Source organism: Solea senegalensis, linkage group LG15, assembly GCF_019176455.1.
Source record: "Solea senegalensis isolate Sse05_10M linkage group LG15, IFAPA_SoseM_1, whole genome shotgun sequence".
In the NCBI taxonomy this organism is placed as follows: Eukaryota; Metazoa; Chordata; class Actinopteri; order Pleuronectiformes; family Soleidae; genus Solea; species Solea senegalensis.
In genome coordinates this window covers 21,610,724-21,634,029 of record NC_058035.1, presented here as the reverse complement: position 1 = coordinate 21,634,029, position 23,306 = coordinate 21,610,724, and the positions used below count along the sequence as shown (strand labels likewise).

At 40.0% G+C, this 23,306-nt stretch overlaps 2 protein-coding genes across 2 annotated transcripts in view; one reads left to right on the top strand and one right to left on the bottom strand.

The window, feature by feature from the left end:
• The window catches only part of rin2a (Ras and Rab interactor 2a), a 33,962-nt gene extending 22,055 nt beyond the window's left edge, over nt 1-11,907 (bottom strand). The window contains exons 1-5 of the mRNA XM_044045813.1: nt 11,638-11,907; nt 7,352-7,440; nt 5,009-5,112; nt 1,502-1,712; nt 705-816 (exon numbers count right to left, since the gene is read on the bottom strand). Of these exons, the coding sequence (XP_043901748.1) occupies nt 705-816; nt 1,502-1,712; nt 5,009-5,112; nt 7,352-7,408 (484 nt within the window). The 5' untranslated portion in view covers nt 7,409-7,440; nt 11,638-11,907. The remainder of the gene's footprint in view (nt 1-704; nt 817-1,501; nt 1,713-5,008; nt 5,113-7,351; nt 7,441-11,637) is intronic.
• A 1,663-nt stretch (nt 11,908-13,570) lies between these two features.
• Nucleotides 13,571-23,299, top strand: fam98a (family with sequence similarity 98 member A). The gene is made up of 8 exons (XM_044046677.1): nt 13,571-13,728; nt 15,842-15,990; nt 16,923-17,057; nt 17,935-18,116; nt 20,522-20,602; nt 20,689-20,805; nt 21,136-21,303; nt 22,048-23,299. Exons 1-8 carry the CDS (start codon nt 13,691-13,693, stop codon nt 22,693-22,695), a joined length of 1,518 nt encoding a protein of 505 aa, XP_043902612.1. The 5' UTR covers nt 13,571-13,690; the 3' UTR covers nt 22,696-23,299.
• The last annotated feature ends 7 nt before the right edge of the window (nt 23,300-23,306 follow it).

Here is a 23,306-nt window from a genome sequence, read left to right as displayed (position 1 = left end):
ATGGATTTTTTAAAAAAAAATCTGTGTCATCTTCTGGCCAATGATTTTTTTATATTATTTTCAGAAAGATGGACCACAGTAAAAAATACACGATAGCAAATGGTGTTGGTCGCCTTTTTTAGCGAGTGTATGTGGTTCACAAATAGAACAGAAAGCCTTTATTGTCATTGTACAAGACAATGAAACTAGTGGTGAATTCCTCTGAAAACTAGTGCAATAAAACAAGACTATAAGACATACTAATTAAGCATAAAACATACTAGCAGAGTGCTTTCTTCCTGTCTGAGTTCAGGGTTCCAGTTCCCCACGGTAAGAAGAACAGTGCAACCAAACAATTTCCCTATGTCAAAACAAAGCTTTTAAAGTGTGTAAGACTTAAAATGTGTAAAACATTTTTTTTTTAATTTAAATGGAAACAACTTAAAATAGATAAAACAGATTTCGGCTCTACAGATATGTGGACTACGCGAGTACAGCAACTCATTAGGTGAGTTTAATTCCTTGTATTTCCTTGGTGGCCTACGATCAAAGTACAGACAAGACATTTACTGCAGGCGGGTACTTCCCCAGAATACTTAGTCACTTCATTCCATTTCACTGGCACCTGCATCACACGACACCTCTGGAGGAGAAAACCTGATGGTCGGCTTCATCCATTGCAAACGAAGAAAAAAACAAAAACGTGACACGTCTTAGATACTTACTGTACTGGCTCTCTTTGACGGGGAAGTTTTTGACGGGAACTGCAGAGTCTTTGTCCATTCGGAGAGATATGACTTTCCTTTGTAGACTGGCAGACTTCCTCACCACAAACGTCTGAAAGCCAGAAGAAAAAAATAAACTGAAGACGTTCTTGATTCTTGTTGAAAGTTGAACTTCAGACAGTGTTGGAAAAGTATTAACTTGGAGCAATGATCAGGGTTCACGCACATTTTTACAAATCCATTTTAAAAACCTTTCCACAACTTTTCCACAATATTTTACTCAACTTCCATGACTCAATTTTAGTAGTTTAACAAAGGTCGGTCCCTATAGTGACTAATGAAAACTGTAATGAGGCTCTTACTTTATGAGCTCGCCCTATCACAGGCTGTGTGGCAAAAATGTAACATGGAATTTAGAATAGTCAACAAGTCTTGTATTTGTCATTGGAAATGCCACACGTTGTCCAGGCTTTTTTTTCACTTTGGTTTAGAATAGGTTCACAAACATTCACACATACAAACTGTAAATGAGACACGTGAGTGAAGACCAAATGTACAGCTTCCTAAATCATTCACATTCTCATTCCTGGAAACATTTTCAAATGAGTCAAACTGTTTTCCAGGCCTGGAAATGGGGAGGTTTCTATGTGTCTGCCAGCAGCAGAGGGGCTCTTTAGGCTTCAGTACATAACAGTACATTTGTGCACAGTAATGACGTAGCGGCGTGCTACGGCTACGTGCATACGGGGGAAACACTGCACATGAAGCCACAGTGAATGCTGCTCTCCAGTTCTTACCCCAGTGGGCTGGTTCTGCAGTATGGATGTGACCTCCTGGTGGCTGAGAGATAGCAGTAACCACACAGTGTGCGTATGCATCAGTCTGTCCAGAACACTGAGCCGACGATGGAGGGAGTCGTAGCCGGAATCTCTCGCCCCAGCGAGTCCTGTACCGATTCCAGCACAAGGTGAAGCCTGCAGGAAGAGACCTCCCACCTCCTCGCTAAGCCTGAAAACAAGGACAGAAGATTTCATCTTCTAACATCATCTAACACAACCCTTTATATCTTCTCTGAATATATGCACAGGATTTCCGAATAATTCATATGCACCAGTGAATCTTTTGTTTGGTTGTCTTAAACAATGACAATGACATAATCACATCAATGAAACAGCAAAGACATAAAACAATGTAATAAACACCATAAAATATTGCACCACTTGCTATGCACACAATACAACACACAAGGAATGGGAGTCTAGCTCAACTTGAATTGAATGCATTGGAGAAAAGGTCATTTTTTTAACAGTTGGGGCACATCTGATGTGCCAGGGCAGGTTATTCCAAAGCCGAGGGGCTGCCACTGCAAAGGCTTGGTCACCTCTGGGGATGTACACGCTCAGCAGCTCAGCCAGATACTGAGGTGCCCGCCTGATTGCTAGTGCAGCGAGGCCGGAGCTTTTTAAAAACTTATTTTTAGGACAGAGCTGATTTGTTTGTCAAATTTAGAAGCACAATCAGTGGTCACACTGAGATAATGAAGGCTTTCTATCCTATTCTATTCTATTCTATTCTATTCTATTCTATTCTATTCTGCAACACCCAGACTTCCCGACAACGATCATTATCTGTATTTCTGATTCTGATAACAAAAACCCCTAAAATCCATACTTCCTTCTTGTTTTTCTTCAAAGGAAATACATGAGCAGTGCGAGGAGAAGCTTTGTGTTCTGACTACAGCTGAAAGTACTGCACTGACAAAAGTTGGTTAACTGTATTATCAAAACCAAAAAAAAAGGGTCATACAAACATAAACCTGCAGTGCCTGTGAGTGTCATACTTAGAAATTATTACAATGGTGCTTTGAAGGTACAGCAGGGAGGTTTTTTTTTACATTTTTGTTGTTATTGATGAATAATTCCATCATAATTTCTCAGCACAATGTAAAACAAGTGATCTAAGAGAGACAATAACACTTGTGCACCTGCTCTGGGCTCTGTTTACAGCTTTTTGCTTATTCTGTCTATGAGAGGTGACTTAAGCCCTATTCAGACGGGATCAGTCTTACATGGAGGGGTGGAGTTATGTCATTTTACCACAGGACATCTGTAATATTAATGGCCAAGTCACACTTGATAAGAAATCTCAGTAAAAACTACCACTATTGGGAGGGGTAAATCGGGGTAAATGGCTCCATCTGTCCCAGAAGTGAAGGCTGGACAAAAGTATTTGGCCAGGAAATGATCTACGGAATGATGCAACTCCACATTAATTTCATCAGAAGGAAAGTACCAAGTGCTAATGGGGGTGTTTTCAGAACACCCGTGTTTCCCAGGTAACAGGTGTGTGTGGAGCTTCAGGACACATTTAAAACATAGAAAAGCTCTTGGCATGGCTGGTTTTTGGGGTATAATTAACAAACGGAGGCTGTTGAAAGTCGACAGGTGGCGCTGGTTTATTTAATAATAATAAGCAGCTCGCCTCAGGATGAGCTAGTTTGGTGATAGCTAGCTCACGCTCGCAGTGCGGCTTCGTAGCCTCTGATTTCAGAGGTTAAAGAAACACGTTTAACCTCTGAAATAGCAGTAGCACATGGACTGCTTGTATCGGAGATTTTAGAGGCAGTACGATATAATCCGATACTCGTTTTGGCTGATATCGGACCGGAACATCCCTAAATTACTCTAATAGTTTTCCACCTCTTCTACAAGTACTGACTTGCTTCACTCTCTACGCACAACGCTTTACCTCCCCCTGACTCTCTCTCTCTCACACACACACACACACAGACACACACAAGACTCCTAAAGTACATAAATTACTGGGATTATTGAATTTGTTATGGTGACCAGCCTTTTTCCCCACTTTCTCACACTTTTCAGGTACTTTCTGAATATCACAGTATGGAGGAAAGTTTATACACACAATGACACAGTAATCCTATTTGACATTATTACCACCCATTTGTCAGGAGTTCTCTGAAAGATTGAACATGTTGATAATATCCAGATTCAAAGAGTGAGGGGAAGAGTGATTCCTGGCATAGCTTTGTGACAGCTATGCTTCATGGTGTGTCCATCACACACACACACACACACACACACACAATACCTAAAACACTACCAAGGCCCATCAAGAGCACTCTCTGCTGGTAGCCACGTACATAACATACTGTAAAACATCAATAACAGGTTGGGACACAAGAGTCATATCTACATCTACACATACACTTAGACCCAAAAACAAACATGAATTATGAATTTAAAAAAACAAAAAACAGCTGTCTGTATCAAAGTTTCTTGTGCTTTTTTTTTAAATGTCTGCACGTAATTGTTCAGCAATGCAGTGACTGGTAGAGAAATACTCCATGTCAGTGGATGGTACCTTATTAAGACAACAGAATCAGCCATGTACTGTATTAAGCTGCAATGTGAGCACGATGTTTGATGTTTGTCGATCAGTTAAGTCGTGTTTCAGTCCGCGCTCCAGTTATGCAAGAAGCACTGAGCGACTCAGTGATAGCGCTGTGTCATACAGGTGAACGAACTGAACTGAATCATTCACTGAAACGATTAATTCATCTCACACATAATGCAAAAAGTGCTTAGCGTAACAAATACATAAAGGAAAACGTTGCAGTTGCAATTGTTCCACCACCTTTCATAGTTTCCGCTTCTGCATGTTGAAACCTACATTATAACAAAAACAGCAGACCTTGACCTCTCAGGACCTCTCACTCTGGGGAAAAGGTATGTGTACTGGTACATTAATGGCCCTTTTCCATCCCAGCTCTTCTCGGCATGGCACGGCACGGCTTAGGTTTTACAATTTTATTACAGAATATGAGTATTGGGTCATGTATCTCTGTCAATAATTTGGTTTTGTCCAATATGTCTCTGAAGAAGCCTCAAGTGAGGTCTTTGCATATGACCACAAGCAAAAATTTTCATTTTTTTGTAATCAATTTTATATTGATTCTGTGATTTAACCCAAGTTAAAAACTATTTCAAAATGTTTGTCCAAACCAAGCCTGAACTCAAGATTCCAAGTCCAAACAGGCTCAGGTGGAGTATTCATGCCCCTGATTGAACTTGCCATCAAACTCAAAATGTGCTTAGAGTGGAGTGTTGAGAGACAGATTGTGCAATAAGCTGCAGGTTTGGTATTTGATCAAATGTAACGAAACGAAGAGGCGCAGTGTACAGTATCTGTGACCTGGCAAAGTCACGGTTTACCCTCCAAAACCCAAACGTCTGCACATCTACCTCCAGTGCCCTTCATATAGACACAGCACTCAAGCTCACCCAAGAAGTGTCTTGTCTGCCTTGTGGTCCTCTTCAGCAGGTTTGGTCTTTTTACCCATCTCTTTCTTCAATGTGCCAATTTCCAAGGCAAACGAGTCGATCAACTGCAATGAGACAAACAGAAACGCTTAATGAATAAGTACAGAAAAACTACACGGTAACATCTGTGAATTGGCACCGCCGTGGCCTTATCCAGACGGAAACGCAACTTTCCCAATAGAATCTTTTTCCGTAAATAAAAAACGCTGTAGTGCATATGTCAGGCCTCTATGTGGCAGTGTTACAGTTAGAAGTGGACATGGAGCGTGTGCATAAAGCGTCTGCGCTGCGTACATGTTTTTAATTATATAAATACGTTTTATTTGACTAAGTTTACATTACACTAAGGACTAAAGTGACAAAGGAAATTAAATAAATGTTATCATGAACCATGAAGAGCAAGACAGAGGTGCTACTGTGACTATGTAGTGGTTATAAACACCAAAACTTAAAAAATGGCATTTCATTTCCACAAAATGTCAGTTCTGTGTGGATAAAAACCTGAAAGAATACAAAACAGAGAGAGAGAGAGAGAGAGAGACTTCCTACTACATACAAAGGAACACTGGGAGGAAACGATGTATATAAACAAAGTCTGTGGCAAGACATACATAACTGTGCTGACGACAGAAACCACGAAGTCACTCTCCATTGTTTGGAATTGAAACTCATGGTAGAAGCCAAGTTACCAACTTACACTTACAACTATAGTATGATTCTGTGGCAGACTGGTGGTTCAATATTTAAATAGCAAACAACAATCTAACTGCACAATGTTATGTGTTATGTGCCTTTTATTCTTCATGGAGATCATCAGCTGTATCCCTGGGATGCATTGGATAGTGAGTATAACTCATCCTTACAGAACGCATCAGAGACACAGGACGTGTACGTGAAGAGCATTTACTTGCACTTCATTTTCAATCTTTTTTTCCAGCGTGACTCTGACGTCACTTGGCTAATTTCCCAGTTCTCTCTTGTTGTGACATGTGTCTGTTGAGTAACATCATGGCCACTGTTTCAGAAGAGAAGGGAAACAATGAAAATGAGTCACTTATTTAACAGAAATGGGTTTTTTCAATTATCGAGAACTCGAGAACAAACTGAAGTGATACAAACACCAAAATCAAGAATCTTATCGGCAGAAAAAAAACTGGTTTTCCTCAACAGAAATAGTACCTACGCAACGTGGGCGGAGTCATCACTGCACGGCTGCATGAAACTGTGGTAACTTTGTTTTACACACGACACACACACACACACACGCACACACAAACGAGTGACCAGTGAAGCAGTTGTTTTCAGTGTAACTGAATCATAAGAATCAGTCGGTCTGAAATACACCGGCAGGGTTTGTGATCAGCAGTTCTGACGCTAAATACACCAGACTCCTCTGTTAAATATTGAGATTAAATATTGAGATTTTTTGTTGTTGGAGGTTAACACACGTTTTTTAGGATTGTTAAAGAAGTCTTTATAACTGATCTGCAGTTTGGCGTGATTTCTGTGTCAGATATTTGTTCCTGTGACGACACTCTGAACAATCAGTGGCCATCACGCATCACCTCGTCAGAGCAGGTACTAAAAAGAAGTACCTAGTACCAATTATCTGGAACTCACAATGAGGACGTTTTTGAGTAAAGAATATTTGATAAGAGCCTTGTTTCACTTTGTCTGATGAATCCAATGCACACTTCTCTATTTTCCTTCTGTTAAGCAATTCAGGAGAAATTGAGCTTCACGAGAACAAAAAGTGATCAAACAGAGTCCTCCTCCTCCTCCTCCTCCTCCCTCCTCCTCCTCCTCCTCCTCCTCCGCCCTCCTCCGCCCTCCTCTGTCCAGTTTTTACCCAATAACTGTAGGGTTTGCTGCCCCCAAACAAAGCAGCCTTGCCCATAACCGTTTAAACCTGGTATTGAAGTTTTATTTTTATTATGGAATGATTCCATTTGACTTGATGCCAGCATGGATGTAAGCTGGAATGTGGTTAATAAGGAGAGTCTTATGTTAATTGACTAAAGTCTTTTTCCTAGTATCCCCGCTGGAAGCCATGTTTTCACTGAGAGTGAGCCTGCAGGTTTTTATGTTCAGGGGGTAAAAGCACAATCAGCGCTGGCTATGTAACACACACACTTACTACAAAAAGTATACCAACAACACATGCAAATGTGGTCTGAAGGTGCAGGACATATTTGAGTACGTTCACACCTGAACTTAAAGCTGAACATTGTCTGAGCAGCGATTACAGCATTATTTCACTTCTGTGTGTCAATACAACATCACAAATGAATGAATGTACAGTACCTTGAAGAAACTGCCCTTCTCCTGCCTGCAGGGTCGACGGACAGTAACGGAAGACATGGTGAGTGTAGTGTGCCCTCGGTCTGAACTGTCTGTGAATGAAAGTCACATGTCAACACAGGGACAGAAGGCAGTAGACAGGCTGGTCTTCATCTCACCCCCCCACCCCTTTCCTCCTCACACCTCCAGTGGGAATCTGTTGGGAAGACCCGTCTTGTAAAAACAAAAAGGCAGATCGTTTTGGTTGGAACAAGACATTTGTGTGTTTTGAGTGTGATTCACTGTCGTCAGTCAAGAAAATAAACTGTCAAGTGCCCAGTGACACACTTAGCAGCCTACACTTCCACAGACTGGTTTATGTTATCGTCAAATGGTGGGTTGCAACACTAAACTGGGTCAGGGGCCAATTCCAGTGGGTGACAGAAGTAAGCAAAACCTTTTATACCATTCAACAGTTCCTCAATGTGCTCTCCATCGACAGAGCGTGAGCTCAACAAGAGATTTCAGTGTGAGGGGCAGCCTCCACCTTTCAGCAAATCTCTTCAGGATAAATAGAAAAGCTGTGCAATCTTATACTCATCAAACTCTTCAGACAGTATTTTGAGAAACACCAGCTGGATCCTGAGACTAAGTAGTTTTAATTTATCTACAATTCGGCACTGTTGCAGCTTGATTTCTGTCCACACGTCTCCGGAGTACAGACTCCTACTCCACAGCGGCATCGGTCTGTGATGCCGCTCGCGATCAGCGGCGCTGTCCCTAAATGCACCACTCCACTTTAAAAGACTCCTGTTAAATATAGAGGTTTCCTTGGTAGTTGTTGGAGATTAACCCACGTTTTTAGGATTGTTAAGTAGTTTTAAGTCATCTACAGTTCGGCATTGTTCCGCTTGATTTCTGTGTGGGAGGTCTCTTCCTGTGACGGGACTCTGACCAATCATCGCATAGTTACCTACTCAGCATGCTTGGAACCTCACCGGTACTAGCAGGTACTAAAATAGTACTAGTGGAAACGCTACTTAAACCGTGCCGTGGCGAGGCGAGGCGAGTAGAGCCGGTGGAAATGTGCCATTAGTTAGAAGACTCTGAGAGGTACAGTATCTCAAAGGTCATGCTCAAAAAAAGGAACTAAAACTGTGCCACACATGTTGAGGTTAGGGTTTCGGTTTTGCTGGAATTTATGGTCAGATACAGTTCAAGTCTAACACTGGAACTCAATGATTTTTTTTTAATTACACATATTAACTCTTGACTTTTTCATTTACTATGTAAATTAATAAACTTTCTTTCAAACCTCTGTTCTTCAATTTTAAATTACAATGTAGAAAATCATAAAAACTAAGAAGATATATGTTAAATGAATGTATATAGCCTGTACATTAGCACAGAAGATTCTCTCACCAATAAACAATGCAGCTCCTGCTCCTAAAACTGAAGGATTAAGAGAATAATACTTTTCATTACAGCTTCAGTGTTTCTGATGAATGATCGAGTCTCTGAAGTTTCCAAACTAGATACTCTCCTCAATCTTCCTGTGCCTTGAAATCATGCGAGCATTTATTGTATTTTTTTGTCAAAACGATGTCATTGTCCCTGAGCACATAAAGCAAACATCAGGAAAGGTGGTCAAACAAGAAACTGGACTACCAAGGCAATGTGCTCATATTGCATTCCTGACTTGAGTTTGAGACAGACATTGGTTCTAGTCTGCTGTGGCCCTAACACTCAGCACTAAGTACATTAGCAGAATTCTGAGGAGATTGGAAAACCAAGTTCTTGGCCAGTACCAGCTAACAAATACTCTTTTTTTTCTACAAGTATCTACAACACACAAGTATATAAATACAGCAAATAATAGGTAGGGTTACACCCCGAGAAAAAAAACATTTAAACACAAGTGTATTTACCATGCAAACAATAGAGAAAACACCAATCTGTGAGGGGTAAAGTAAGTTGAGTCATAAATCATCAGGTCATCCAGGCTATGAGAGTTTGGAGAATAAGATCAAACTGCTTTCTCGTTTTTAAAGGCTCTTTACATAAATCATAATTCAACACTTTGTATAGTACTACACCTCTGCAGCTCATGAAAGAGCTGGTTAATTTTCATTGTTTGTGCCATGATAATAATAATAATAATGATAATCCACACTTCAACAGGCAGTGAATTGTGAATTGACCCTGATTTGTACATGAAACACAACATTTTGTCATTTTAGACCTTTGTTTCATTTCACGTAATTTCAAATGTGAAACCCATAATGAGGAAATAAACAGCTCACAACCTGACTCAGCTAAATTGGTATTCAGCGATTTTTACCAAAATCAGGCCGATACTTATACTGAGCACCATATCAGCTCATCACTAATTAAGATTAGCTAAACTATCACCTATGATTTAAACTAGCATGAGGATGGATGTGAACCAACAACAGGCAGCAGCTTCAGTATCTAAACTCTCAACCATGAAGCAAAATACATGTGAACGCTGGATTCAATGTTGCTTTCTTTGAAAGCATGGTACAATATTAATGATTGATGACAATTTCATTTTTCTTTCTAAATGTGTGTATTGTAAAATATAATTAGATATCCTGGTGAATATAATGAGGAGATAAGAGATCTCATTTATTCAGTCACACAAGTATATGTATACAGTATATGTTGTCACATACATCTAAATCTTTTTTTTTAAATCAATATAACCTATACCTATATATATATTATATATATAACCTATATATATATAAGGTTCAATAAGCAGTATATTGATAGTGTATGTATAAGTGAATGTATTGCACAAGCAATGAGATATAACACATACAATAAAATGAATGTTTGAAAATGATGTTGAAATTTTCTATGTAACAAATTTTTTCTGTTTTTTTCTGCCTATGGTCTGTGTTTATAAAGTGCTTTTCCAGTCTCGATGACCACTCAAAGCCCATTCACACGCATCTATGTGCAGCGCATTTTTCTATCACTCATATTTCATACCCATTCATACGCTGCTGGCACAGCCGTCAGGAGCAATGTGAGGTTAGGGAACCAGCCAGGAACCCACAACCTTATAGACAACACGCTCTACCACTGAGCCACTGTCGCCCCTAAGAAGTTCCTTAAATTTTAAAACAGGAGAAAAAAAAAACTGTTTTTATTGAGATAAATATGGATGTCAAATAATTTCAACCAACACAAAATTAAGTTGTTATTTATGCATGAAATAAATATATATCTTTCTAATTACTAGTTTTCCAATACAAAGTATTGGTTCTGCCAGAAACATTACATTACGCTCAATTCAATCTAAGAAAAGGGGTTTGTAGCAACCGATAACGTAATAACGGCCAATAACGTGATAAGTTATTACGTTATTGGCAAAAAGTTAATACGTTATTGGCTCAACAACTTTATTACATTATTGGCAATTCATTACGTTATTGGTTTTATTACATATAAATGATCACGTTATTGGCCGATATTACATTATTGGCCGTTATTACGTTATCGGTTGCTACAGGGTTCCCCAAATAAAACATTAGAGGAACACCACCCTAAACCAGTGATTCAAAAGACTGGTTCAGGACCCACAGATGAGTCACAGGAGATGTTTTTGATTGCCCAAAGAAATCTGCATAATTTAACAACCTTTTCATTAAGATATATGCTAAAGTTAAAGTAAAGTTTTAATCAATTTAGCAAGCATTGCGTACAAATGATTTGTCTGCCAATGCAAAATGATATTAGGGGTTACAGAAACGGAGATCTGCTCATTATAATCTTTATAATGTATTTTGGGTCACAATAGTTTGCCATCTTTAAAAAGCGGGTCACCATGTCTGAAGTTTGGGAAACATTGTCTTTAAGATATTTGGTAACTAATTAATTGTTGTTATGCTCAATCCGATATACGCCGAATTGAGGATTATTGAAAAATCATAAATCCCGCTTCAGGTTTTACCGGTCGTCCTATAGAAAACATGTTATTATTAAGATAAATGTTAGTTTAATGTTACGCATGGTCAATCGGAATCACAATCAGAATCAGAATCAGAATCAGAATCAGAATACTTTTATTATCCCGAAGGAAATTGTTGTGGATGACGTCGCGCAACAGGTGGCGATAAAACGTACAACAACACGTCCCGTAGGAGTCCTCCCACATTCTGCTGCTTTGGCACTGACACAAAAGCGACACTGTAGTTTTAAAGTAAGATTTAAAAACAAAAACACAACTGTACAAACAACTGTGAACTGACACTACAAAGAAAAGCTAACTTTGACTGTACCTTTTAAGGAGTGCGTGTGGCTCCAGTTTGGCACACGACAACTATGCTGCTCCGAGAAGATGCCGGGAATGTAGCTACCATTGTCGCCCCGTGTCGACGTTAACTCCGCTTCTTCTAAGTTGAATTAATAGTCAAACAAAACATTTCCTCCAAGTTTGAGACGAGGAATGTAGGTGGACGCCGGCTCGCTCCATGTTCCTCAACTCCTCCTGGCAAAAATATTCGCTGCTGCTTTGTTCTGTGTGTGTCAATTCTCACGTAACAATCACGCGACTTCCGCCTGGGTTTTTCAAGATAAGATACCTGTGTCTCATTTTCAAAATGTGAACTAAAAAAAGTTTACTTGCGCTTCCTATTTATCTCCTCGTACAAAACACGTTTAATATCACTGTTAACATTGTTATGATATTGATATTGCTAATATTGATAATGGTGGAAATAAACAAACACGTTCTCTTATTCTAAAAACTAACGTGCGTGGTGTGCTTGGTTTTTCTTCCACGCTTAACGCTCGTGCTGCCTGCTTTAACCCACAGAACTGCAAAGCAACAACAACAAACCTGACTTAACTTTCACATCACGTGTCCTCACTGAGGAAGAGGAGGTCCCACGTCCCTCTGCGAAGCTTGTTTAATCTCAGATCGCAGCAGTAACTGCACTCTGAAGCAACTTTTCCTAAAATAACAGAATCAGACACAGAAATGCTCAGTCAACTCAGGGGCCAAAAACTGAGTTTCATGACAGTTGCTCCAACTAATAACAGAAAAATAACACTTAACTATAAACAAAAACTAGATAAATATTTACAGCTGCATTAGAGTATGTTAAGACAAATACCAATATAAGATATATATACATATATATGTATGTATGTATACACATATAATAGAGGTAATAAAGGCTTGAATGTGCATATATATGACACATATATATATATGACACAGTAAATATACATAATGCACAGTACATTTAAAACAGATAATAAACATAGAACACATAGAACACACCCCATTATACAAAGTCACATTCACATACAAAATCTATTAAATAGTACTCAAATAAGGTGCAAACGACCATCCAACCAGTTTTCTAAAAAATAATTTCAAATTAAGTGCAAATAATTTTCATTTTTCTGCCGAAAAGTGACTGTACCCTATAACTCTGGATTGGTAGGGGTTACATTCTCTGTCTTTTCAGCATGAACAGTAGAGGAAACCAGGTGCATGTACAGTGAATTTGGTCAATATCACTCCTTGCAATAAAGCCTTATAGGGTGCAGTCACCTTTTGGCTGACTACACCCTATAACTCTTTTTGACCAAATTCACTGTACATGCATCTGGCAAACACAGAGAATGTTATGCAGAATGTAAAGGCAATCCGTTACAGTTACAGTTCTTTATATACTACACTTACTGATTTCTCATTATGTGTTATATGATTGCTATCTAATATGACGTTAAAACTTTCCACATTGTTTTCTGCATTTATTTCCTAATCTTCATAAAATCATTGAAACTGAGGTATTGAAATAGATCAAATGATTTATAGATCAAAGCGGTGTAAAATCACATTGCAACAACGATAACAACAACAACAACAACAACAACAATACAAGAGGCAAGGTAAAGCATCTACCCCCCTCGTTGACAACTAGCCTACATTATGAAAACATCAGGTTACTTTTTTAATCTGCGCCGTTCTTGTTCCGTAGCCTCTTCACTTGGGCTACAGGACATTTCTATTGCACAGTAACAGCTGACCCGTATATTATATCTGCGAGTAGACCTACGCTCACTTCCTCTGAACTGTGATGCGCGTTCACGTCAGGGGCAGTCGTTTTTCGACAAGCAGTCCCTTTTCGGCACAACACCGGCACCGTTATTTCACTTATTCCGGTCCGATAGATGGTGCTAAAACGCTTTAAATGCTTGTCTGTGGATCCGTAGAAGAAAGTGGGGGAAGTAAAACGTGTATCAGTAACAGCTGAGCTGGCTGATGTGAGAAGCGTATTTCGTTGTACGTGGTTTACAGTAGAACTGTAGGTCTCTGGGATGGAGAATGACATTATAGTCTCTCTCGAAGACTTAGGGTAAGTATAAATAATCAAATACTAGCTGCTGGTTCGCAGTTATGTTCTCTCCAAATGTCAGCCCACTCTCTCTCGGTCCTATTTAGCCAGCGCGGTGCTATGTAGCTGTGACTTAGCTGAACGGCTAACCTGCTGTTGTGTTAGCTTAGCAATGGATAGAGTTGTGCTCCATGGCTGTGTGGCGCTGTGTACGTGTTGGTGTTAATAGTGCTAATTGTTTCCGCACGTTTTTACGTGTTGTGCCAGAAGCTGTGTCAGCGGAACCTGCTCCTGTCATGGTTCATGTCAGTGCAGGTCATTGGTTCCATTACTAGCCGTCGGTTTTCTCAGGGGGTCGCTTAATGGTTTCTATGAAACTAGATCCACTTGAGATCCAGGGAATCGAATCATGAGACCAGAGTAGATGCACAGCCTCACAGTGAATGTTCGTGTCAGTGGTTGGTTGTCCCTGTTGACCCTGTTATGGGCTGTTTGACCAGTCCAGGGTGTAACCTGCCTTTGCCTGATGCCCGATATGAGCTGGCATTGTAAACAGGGATGGGCATTTGTAGCAGAAATGCTGTTAGTATATTCAAATACTCTAAACTCCAGCACAGCTAGTGACAACAGGGCAATCAGAGATGAGAGACTTCACCCCATTCACGCAACAAACCTCTGGCGGCCTCTGTTGGTCATGTTGGCAAGTGCAAGTGCGGAAGAACACACAGACACACAGAGCCACCAAAGAAATTCATTCACTCCCACACTGTGGGGTGAAGAAATAATTCATGGTTCACAGCAGTGGCGTGCACAGGGTGGTGCAGGGAGCAGCCCCAAAAACGCAGCATGCTCAAGTGCCCTCTAGAGTATATATAATATATCATATAATAATATAATGTTATATAAATTAAACAAATTGATCGTGCCTTTCCTAGTGGAGAAAAGTGATGCAGTGCACTATAAGATGCCCTTGCAAATTTGTTTCCAATCCAATCCAAACCTTCCAGTCACAAAGGGTGCTGTTATGAAGTTCCCTACTGCCCCTACATGACTGTGTCCCAACGGGGTGTCCATGGAGTAAATGATATTCAGCGCTGTATAGAAAATACTCATCTCTGTGATAGACATTAATTAAACAATTATGTGTGGAGGTCCATGTTGAGATCTACAAGAAATTAAGTCCCCAGGGCCGGGCTGCCTTTGGCCCCAGTATGCACTTAGTAACCATTACATTTTTTCCTGTAGGTCCCTTTTTAATTTCCATCTGTGCACCTCACTGGTTCCCCAGCATGTTGAACTAATGGAGGCAGAAAACAAAATGCATTCAAAGACCCTGGTAAATGTCCTCACTGCAGGATCTATAGCCTGTTGAACGTAGAGGAGCAGCTTCAAGACACATTCAATAAAGGTCTTCAATTGCATCACTTCTGCAAACACACATGAAGTCCACTAGCTAAATTATTGCTGCTGCTGCCACCACCTTGTGATTATAGATGCACCACAAAGTAGTCTGTCATTGGAGTAGAAATATTTCATTTTTTAAATCCAATAATTTGTCAAATGTTTGTTTTATCTTAGTTATCATAGTCACTGATCAACTTATAATCTAAAACTTCATTTATAATTATGTAATTATTTAAAATATCAGTTGTTTATCAGTTATCACAATTCCTCAATAGTTATGAGACGATATGATACTTTATGAGTCGATATCTTCGTGCTACTGGTCAGTACCACTGCTTTTGAATAGTATCGCTGCATGATCAGAAAAATAAAATCTTCTATCCAAGATGTGCTTCTCATGATTATGGTTGGCATAGACTGTGTATAAGAAATGGACGGAGCTTTCTAGTTTGAGAAGTGAAGCCTAGGATGTAGGATGATAGTAGTTAGCCACCTGGGGCCGACTGCACTGGTTGCAAAAAGAACTTTATTTGAATGGAAGTCCTTCACTTCTCACTTGATTTTTCTTGCTCAACATTTTCCTTCTTAAATGTGAATATTTACTGGGGTTTCTTGCTCTGTTAGAAATGATTAAAACTTAATAAGCCCACGTTTTTTAAACACATTGACTTTGTCCTTATCCACCAGGCTCATGTCAACATGTTTTTTGTGTGTGTGTTTGTCACTTCAGGTACCAAGGCAGTCTTTTGGAGGAGGGAGCTCTAGATTCTGCTGTGAGCGAAGGAGCAGCATCACCTGAGTTTACTAAGCTTTGTGCCTGGCTTGTCTCAGAGCTTAGACTCTACTGCAAGTTGGAGGAGAATGTCCATGCCACTAACAGTAAAGACATTTTTTTATCACTATCAAGTAATGTTGCCCCAATACAGAATTAAATGAATGTATTGAATAGTAATACAAGAGCTATTATTTGGCAGCTTGCAGTTGATAATAATAGCAAAGACATAATATCTACTTATTTGTGTTAAATGTTTCATTCTGCAGTGTGCTTACATTGGTTGAATATGGGGGTTATATTCTGTATGTTTTAGATCACTATTGTGGGCTTCTATCTGAGGTCCACCAGAATGCTGCTAATACAATCAACATAACGTAGGTGTATTGTTGACTGGACATGTAATACTGGATTTTCCCTTACATCACTTCTTTTCAATATAAGTGACAATTGTAACCAATGCCTCATCCACACGGAAACAGAACTTTACATGTACAATCTTTTCCTTTTATTTTACAAAAATTCTGTAAACACAGCATTGTTTCAAGACATTTATTTGTCCACACAAATCCCCCCCCCAAATGGCTGTTACAGAAAAGGAGAAGGAGGCGTTGAGCATGCTCTTAAAGCAGAATACGCTGCATGCAAATGTTTTTTTTTAAATAAATCTTTATTTGAAAAAGTATACAATTCACTGTTTACAATCACAGAGACCAGGGCATAGGAAGGATATAAAAGTTATCATGAAGTTGGTTAGGGTTAGGAACATTGGGGACATTGTATGTAAGAGCAAGAGAGAGGTGGGACTATGACATCTTTTTCCCAAAGTAGCACAAAAAACTGCAGTGCTCCTGTAACGCCAGTTCTGTTGAACTATTCCGTGTGTATGACTCCTAATGCTGCATTTCTCAACTGCCAATCACATCACTAGAAAGAAATCAATCAAAAGTATACTAACAGTGACAAACTAGTACATTTAGTTGATTGTGTCAGGACACATTTAATAAAAAAATAAATGTATTTGTTCTCTCTTTTCTAGGTCCAAGTGAGGCGGAGGGCTTCCAGCTGGAGATGAGTGGTCTTTTGTCCGAGCTGGCCTGTCCTTACTCTGTCCTCACCAGTGGAAACATCGGCCAGAGGCTTCTCAATCGCACGGACTGTCTCCTGCTCCTGAGTATAATGAGGCTTTTTCACATCTCTGTAATGTGTAAACAAGTGTTGTTGGGTTCCGCTGTGGGCTATTCCACAGTATTACACCCCATGTGATATGAGACACCCACATTGTCTCATGTGGATGTGGACATAGCAGGCAATCACATCCAGTGGAATAGCCACTTTTTAACTTAAAGTCGCAGAAACCCAAAAAAGTCCCAAAAATTTCAAGAAGTACCACCCCACATTAATGGTTGTGGAAACACTGAGTCCATTGATGTTAATGATCATGGGAAATCTTGATCATGTGCAGTGTCTTCTCATTCTCATACTAGTTTTGGACTGATATCTAGAGCTGCAGCTAACAATCATCATTCATCATAATTGTTTATAATTGAATTATTTTCATAATTGATTAATCGTTTGGCCCAATCGTTTGGTTGATTGAAAAATGTTGATCGGTGTTCGTCAAACCCGGAAATAATGACGTTCTCAAATGTCTTGTTTTTTCTTTGAATGATTTCTTTGTTATCCAGAGCAAAGAAATGAAGAATATACTCACATTTAAGAAGCTTAAACAATCAGAAATCTTGTTTTAATCATGAAAAAAGCTTTGAATCGATTATCCAAATAGTTGTCGATTAATTTAGTAATTGATTAATAATCGATTAATTGTTTCAGCTGATATCTAATACTGATTTCAACATCTGTGTATCTGTAGATGCAGCTCATATCCCTAAATAAAAAGAGTCAGAATCATTGTCATTTGGGTATTAAAAGACCTGTAGGTGATATTTTTTTTCACTTCATCACACAGCCCAACAGATATACAGTATATACAAATGTTTAAATATGACCTGAAGGATTGTCTTTTAAAACCTAATTGTTTTGTGTCTCAGCCTTTCTGCTGTCTGAGTTGGAGGCGTCAAGGATGATCTTGGTGAACAAACCTCAGAAGAAAGGCCAGGAGTCGGGCAGCCCCGTGTTCCAGGAACTGAAAGGCATCTGCGTGGCACTGGGCATGTCCAAGCCTCCTTCTAACATCACCATGTTCCAGTTCTTCAGTGGAATAGAGAAGAAGGTCAGTAGGTGTCAGTAGTACTCGGGGAAAAAAAAAAAATGTCCTGCATGCCCCCTCCCAGTGTTGTTTTCATGACTATAACGAGACGGTGACGAAGATGTGAGTTTTAGTTGGAATTTGACGTAAATGTTAGTGGGTGGTTTGTCAGACTTTCAAAATGCATTTCTGCTCATTGTGTGCATAATCTGCGCGTAATGGCAATTAAAACCGAAAATTCCTTGGTCCGTGTATCAAGACGGCCCAAGTGGGTTGCGACATCGCTGCCGACCCCTCGCTCCTCGTCTTGGTGACACAACGCGGTTGGAGCACACTGAGGACAGTCCGCTCTGATAGACAGTCACGCCTCACTGCAGAGGGACCCCGTCCCCCGGGTGCACCGACAACCCAGAGCCTTTCCAAGCCGATCTAGAGTCAGTCGCGGTGCACCACTGGAGGAGGAAATTCCATTTTCACATCTTATGTGTGACACTCTTGTATGATGAAGTAGGCATCAATTCATAAAAGATAAAAGGTCTCTGCCCAACAACAATCTCCAATACTTATTGACCTAAATTTATTTGTTAAAAGACTATTCTCCTAGTTTAATAACGAGGTAAGCGATTATGATTTTTTTTACTAAAACTGGACTAAAACCTTTGAGTTTCCGTCGACTAAAACTATCACATATAGAAATGACTAAAATGCAGTGTTACACTTTTTTGTTATTTAAAAGTTTACTTTTGTTGTCTCAGGTTGAGAGAGTTTGATTTAATTTGCTAGAGTTAAATGCACTTTATATGGTGTAACTGTTTACTTTTCTTACAAAGATAACACTTGAAGTGCAGGATAAACATCTTGCCGTCTGTCGACGTGCAATAAATATAGAAAGTTATGTACAAACATCTGTCTGTTCTACTCATTTCAACTGACTTGTGAAAACTGCACAAAAAAATTCAAATTCTTTGACATATAGCAACTTTTTTTTAACAGTAACGCAAATAGTTACTTTCCCTGGTAACAAGTTACTTTTATTACAGAGTAATTCAGTTACTAACTCAGTTACTTTTTGGAACAAGTAGTGAGTAACTATAACTAATTACCTTTTTAAAGTAACGTTCCCAACACTGCTTAAATGTGACTAAAACTAATAAGCATAAACAACACTGCTCCCTTCACCAGAACTGGCTAAATACAGACTCGCTCTTATGCTGCGTTCACACTGAACTCAACTTTTTGCATCGCGCCACGACATTTGCATCATTTGTGCCGAGAGATCATTTTTCTGCTATTCTTATGTACATAAACAACGTATTACATCAGTGGGAGAATCTCGAAGCTGATTGTTTTTTGCATCATTGTATAAGACGGTGTTTTGTCAAGCGAATATAGCTATTGATGCAAAAATGTGAATGTAGTGGCGAAAGTACACTTAATTCCAAAGCTACTGAATAGTCGTTAGCTGTAAGTAGGTTTCGATTGGCTTGACTTGTAGGTACTCGTTTGCACATTTATTTCCACTTGCTGTACATCCAAGTTACATTTCTATCCACATCAGTTCAGTTTGTGAATGACGATCTATAAGACAATGTAACCTAATGTCACGTAGTGACCTGTCGGCCAAAACTTAAAAGTACAGCTTCTTAACGGACACACCCATCCAACTGCTCGATAATTTTTTAGTACATATCTTCCTTTATCTATCATAGCCGTCAAAGACATCAAAGTGTCCATGGTAGCTTTTATCTAAAGGACAAAACTGTTAAGAAATGACATTGTAACAAGTGTCCAATCTTGCATCAGCCACACGCGGTCTAACCCTGAACTGAACTAACTGAACTCTGGCTCCTACAGTGAACGAATCAAAAATGTGCTGTGCTATTGAAACATGAAATGTCCGTCTACTCTCGTCTGTGCTGTGGCTTTGTATGTTAGCTGCAGCCAGCGGGGACACAGTAAAACAATATTTTAGCCGCTTACTATTTTAAGATTATGGTTGCCACTTTGTCTGACTGGAAACTGATGTCACCTTGTTCACTTCACCTTGTCACCTTGTTCTTTTCTCATGCATTTGCTCATGACACATGGGATAAATAGGGTTGCGTCCATAAGGGCATCTGGTGTAAAAATCTCGGGTAAATCATACTGTTTATGTGGTTCATCCGCAGTGGTGACCCCTAAAGATGGAGAAGCTGTAAGGGGGGGGGAAACAATGCCATATGGGATAGAAGAGTACATCAGAAGCTAAAATGTATTGCAGGGGTCACCGCCAGTGTGGTGAGAGCACACATGATAAGGACACGCACTGATTAGAAGAGAACGGACGGGGCTTCACAATGCTTTGCAGCACTTCTGTATCCAGTGTGGCCCAAGTTTAGTTGTTATCTCACTGTAGTTTAATAAAGTGTGTTCAACGTTTTATTTTTCAGCTGAAAGAAGCCATGAGTCGAGTCCCACCAAATCATGTAGGCGAGCCGTTGATGAAGAAGGCCCTGGGTCCTTTGCACATGGTAAATACTGAAAAGTGATAAAGAAACACAATAACACTGTGGAAGTGACTGATTCTTCTATTGTGCTTGTTTTCAAATTTTTCTAGGAAAAAATTGAAGCTATAAACCAGGCACTAGTGAATGAGTACGAAGTCAGAAGAAAGATGTTACTGAAGCGCCTGGATGTGACAGTGCAGTCTTTTGCTTGGTCTGAAAGAGCAAAGGTATGTTGAAAATCAGAGATTATTTTTGTCCATTTGGATGCGCTTTTTTGCTACATCCATTCTAAATGATCTTCATCTAGATGCACCATGCTACACCATAGACGTGAGAACTTCAACACTGAACATGTGCATTTTAGGCCTTGTTGAAACTACTAAAAGACAATTTTAACATTTTCCATCGACATTGTACATTTAATTTAAACTGACCCATTCCACATGTATTACACAGAATACAATATTATGACAAGCTCCCACAGATAATGTATTCATGATGCTATATATCATTATATTACTTATTGTTTGATTTTTCTCTGTGTGCCTTTTTCATAGTCACATGGTGAAAAGTTGTCCAAAGTTTACCAGCCTTTGCGTTCGACACTCCACACCACAAGTATTATTTCCGTTGCTCATCTTCTGGCTGCTCGACAAGACTTCTCCAAGATCCTACGTACAAGCAGCGGCAAAATAAGAGAGAAAACTGCATGTGCTATTAATAAGGTTGGTTCAAAACACTGTCTTTTACAGAGAAACAGCTTTTCCCTTAAGTTAGAAATGTTTGAATATTTGATGTTTTCTTAAGATGTTTTTAGACATGAACTGAAATTGATAATATGCATGGTCACTTCCTGGTTTTCGATGAGCCAGCTGGACTATTGCCCAGAAAATTGGTTCTGGGCATTTTCAGGTACAGGGATCCAGTGAAGGAAGTGAGTGCTTTGCTGCACTAAATACCCTGAGACAGTGGTTTGTTTCTTCTTCAGCGCATCCCAAATGGTTGTACTGGCTGTGATTGATTTCCCATCTTCTCTCAAATTCGCAATTGCTTGTTTTTCACCCATATATGTTCTCTCTGGTGTTCATGTTGGTTCCAATGTGTGTATATATGTATGTGTGTGTATATATACATATATATACACATATGTGTGTGTGTGTATATGAATGTAATGTTGAGTATAAAAGCTTGTTTAGTAGAGTTGTACACATGTTATTGACCTAATTTTAGATTCTGTTGTCTGTTTTTGATATTAATATTTATTTTGCAACATAAATTTATGTGATACTAATACTTGTGAAATATCATGATGGAACATTGTGTTATAATCTTAAACTCATATTACTCAGCCTCACACCCACCCCCATCTTGACCAGAGTAAATGCTCTTTGGCCCTCACGTCGACTGGGGTGTTGAGTTCGACACCCCTTCTTTAAACCATCTTAATTTGATGTGTGTCTCTTCCTCAGGTACGAATGGGCCGAGTGCCAGACAGGGGAGGCCGACCCTGCGAGATTGAGGCTCCTCCACCAGAGATGCCCTCTTGGCAAAAGCGTCAAGATGCTCCACAGGGCGGAGCATACTACGGTGGGGGCGGGCATGCAGGTGGCAGGGGGGGCTACGATCACCACTCCCAAGGTGGCCGTGGAGGCTATGAGAGAGGACACGGAGACAGGGGTGGAAGAGGAGGTGGTGGCAGAGGGGGGAAGGTGCAGGGAGGCTGGGTAGAAGGAAGTGGAGGAGGTGGGAGAGGTGGTTACAACCAGGGCTACTATCAGGATGCAGGAGGGCATCATGGGGAAGGAGGGAGAGGGGGTTACGGAGGAGGAGGGCGCAACCAAGGGGGCTTCCAGGACCCTGGGTATCATGGAGGAGGAGGAGGTGGTAGTTACCACGACAATTACCATCAAGACGGAGGCTGGGAGAGAGGCGGGGGTCGAGGAGGTCGAGGGGCCAGGGGTAGGGGAGGCCGCGGTGGAGGAGGAGGAGGAGGAGGATGGGGAGGGAGAGGAGGCTCAAGTTTTAACCAAGGAGGACAGTTTGAACAGTTCTTCCAACAGGGGGGACAGCACTTCAACCAAGCTGGCTTCAATCAAGGCAGACAGTATACTAGTTGAAACCAGAGTGGTGCATTTCAGCGGAGTCCACTCTAAGATGGATTCCTCATCATGTGTGAATGGATTTAAAATAGATTTAAAATGCCTTATCTTCCAGTGTTTCGTTTTCAGCATGGTTAAAAAAGTGCACTCTAGGCTGTTCTGGAAAGGAAATATCTTTGCGGCAGAGAGGGATCACGCTTTGCCATCCAACTTGATGTGTCTCTGTTTTCTGAGCGTTCTTATTGGAAATGTAAAAAGCCAACAGCTGGCCAAAAAAAGCCAACTGCGCTGTTCTGACCTCATTGTTCCACCCAATTAGCCTTACATTGGACATTTCTTTGAAAGACAAAAAGGGTTCCTAATATTTTGATGCTGGAGCTCCATCTCTGTTAATAACATACAGTAAGTGATCATCATTATTACTTTTAGAATTCCTTTAATTTGACAATTGCCTCTTCTTTCCAGCCTTTATTTTTGTTGCATTCGATTTCACTGGAATCTCCTTTGTTATTTACATTAAAGATGTCATCCTGTACAATGGACAATGGTGTGAATATTTGGATGTTGGAAGATTTGCATGAATGTGTAAATAAGCAATAAAATCTCAAATGAGGATGTTGAACCGCTTT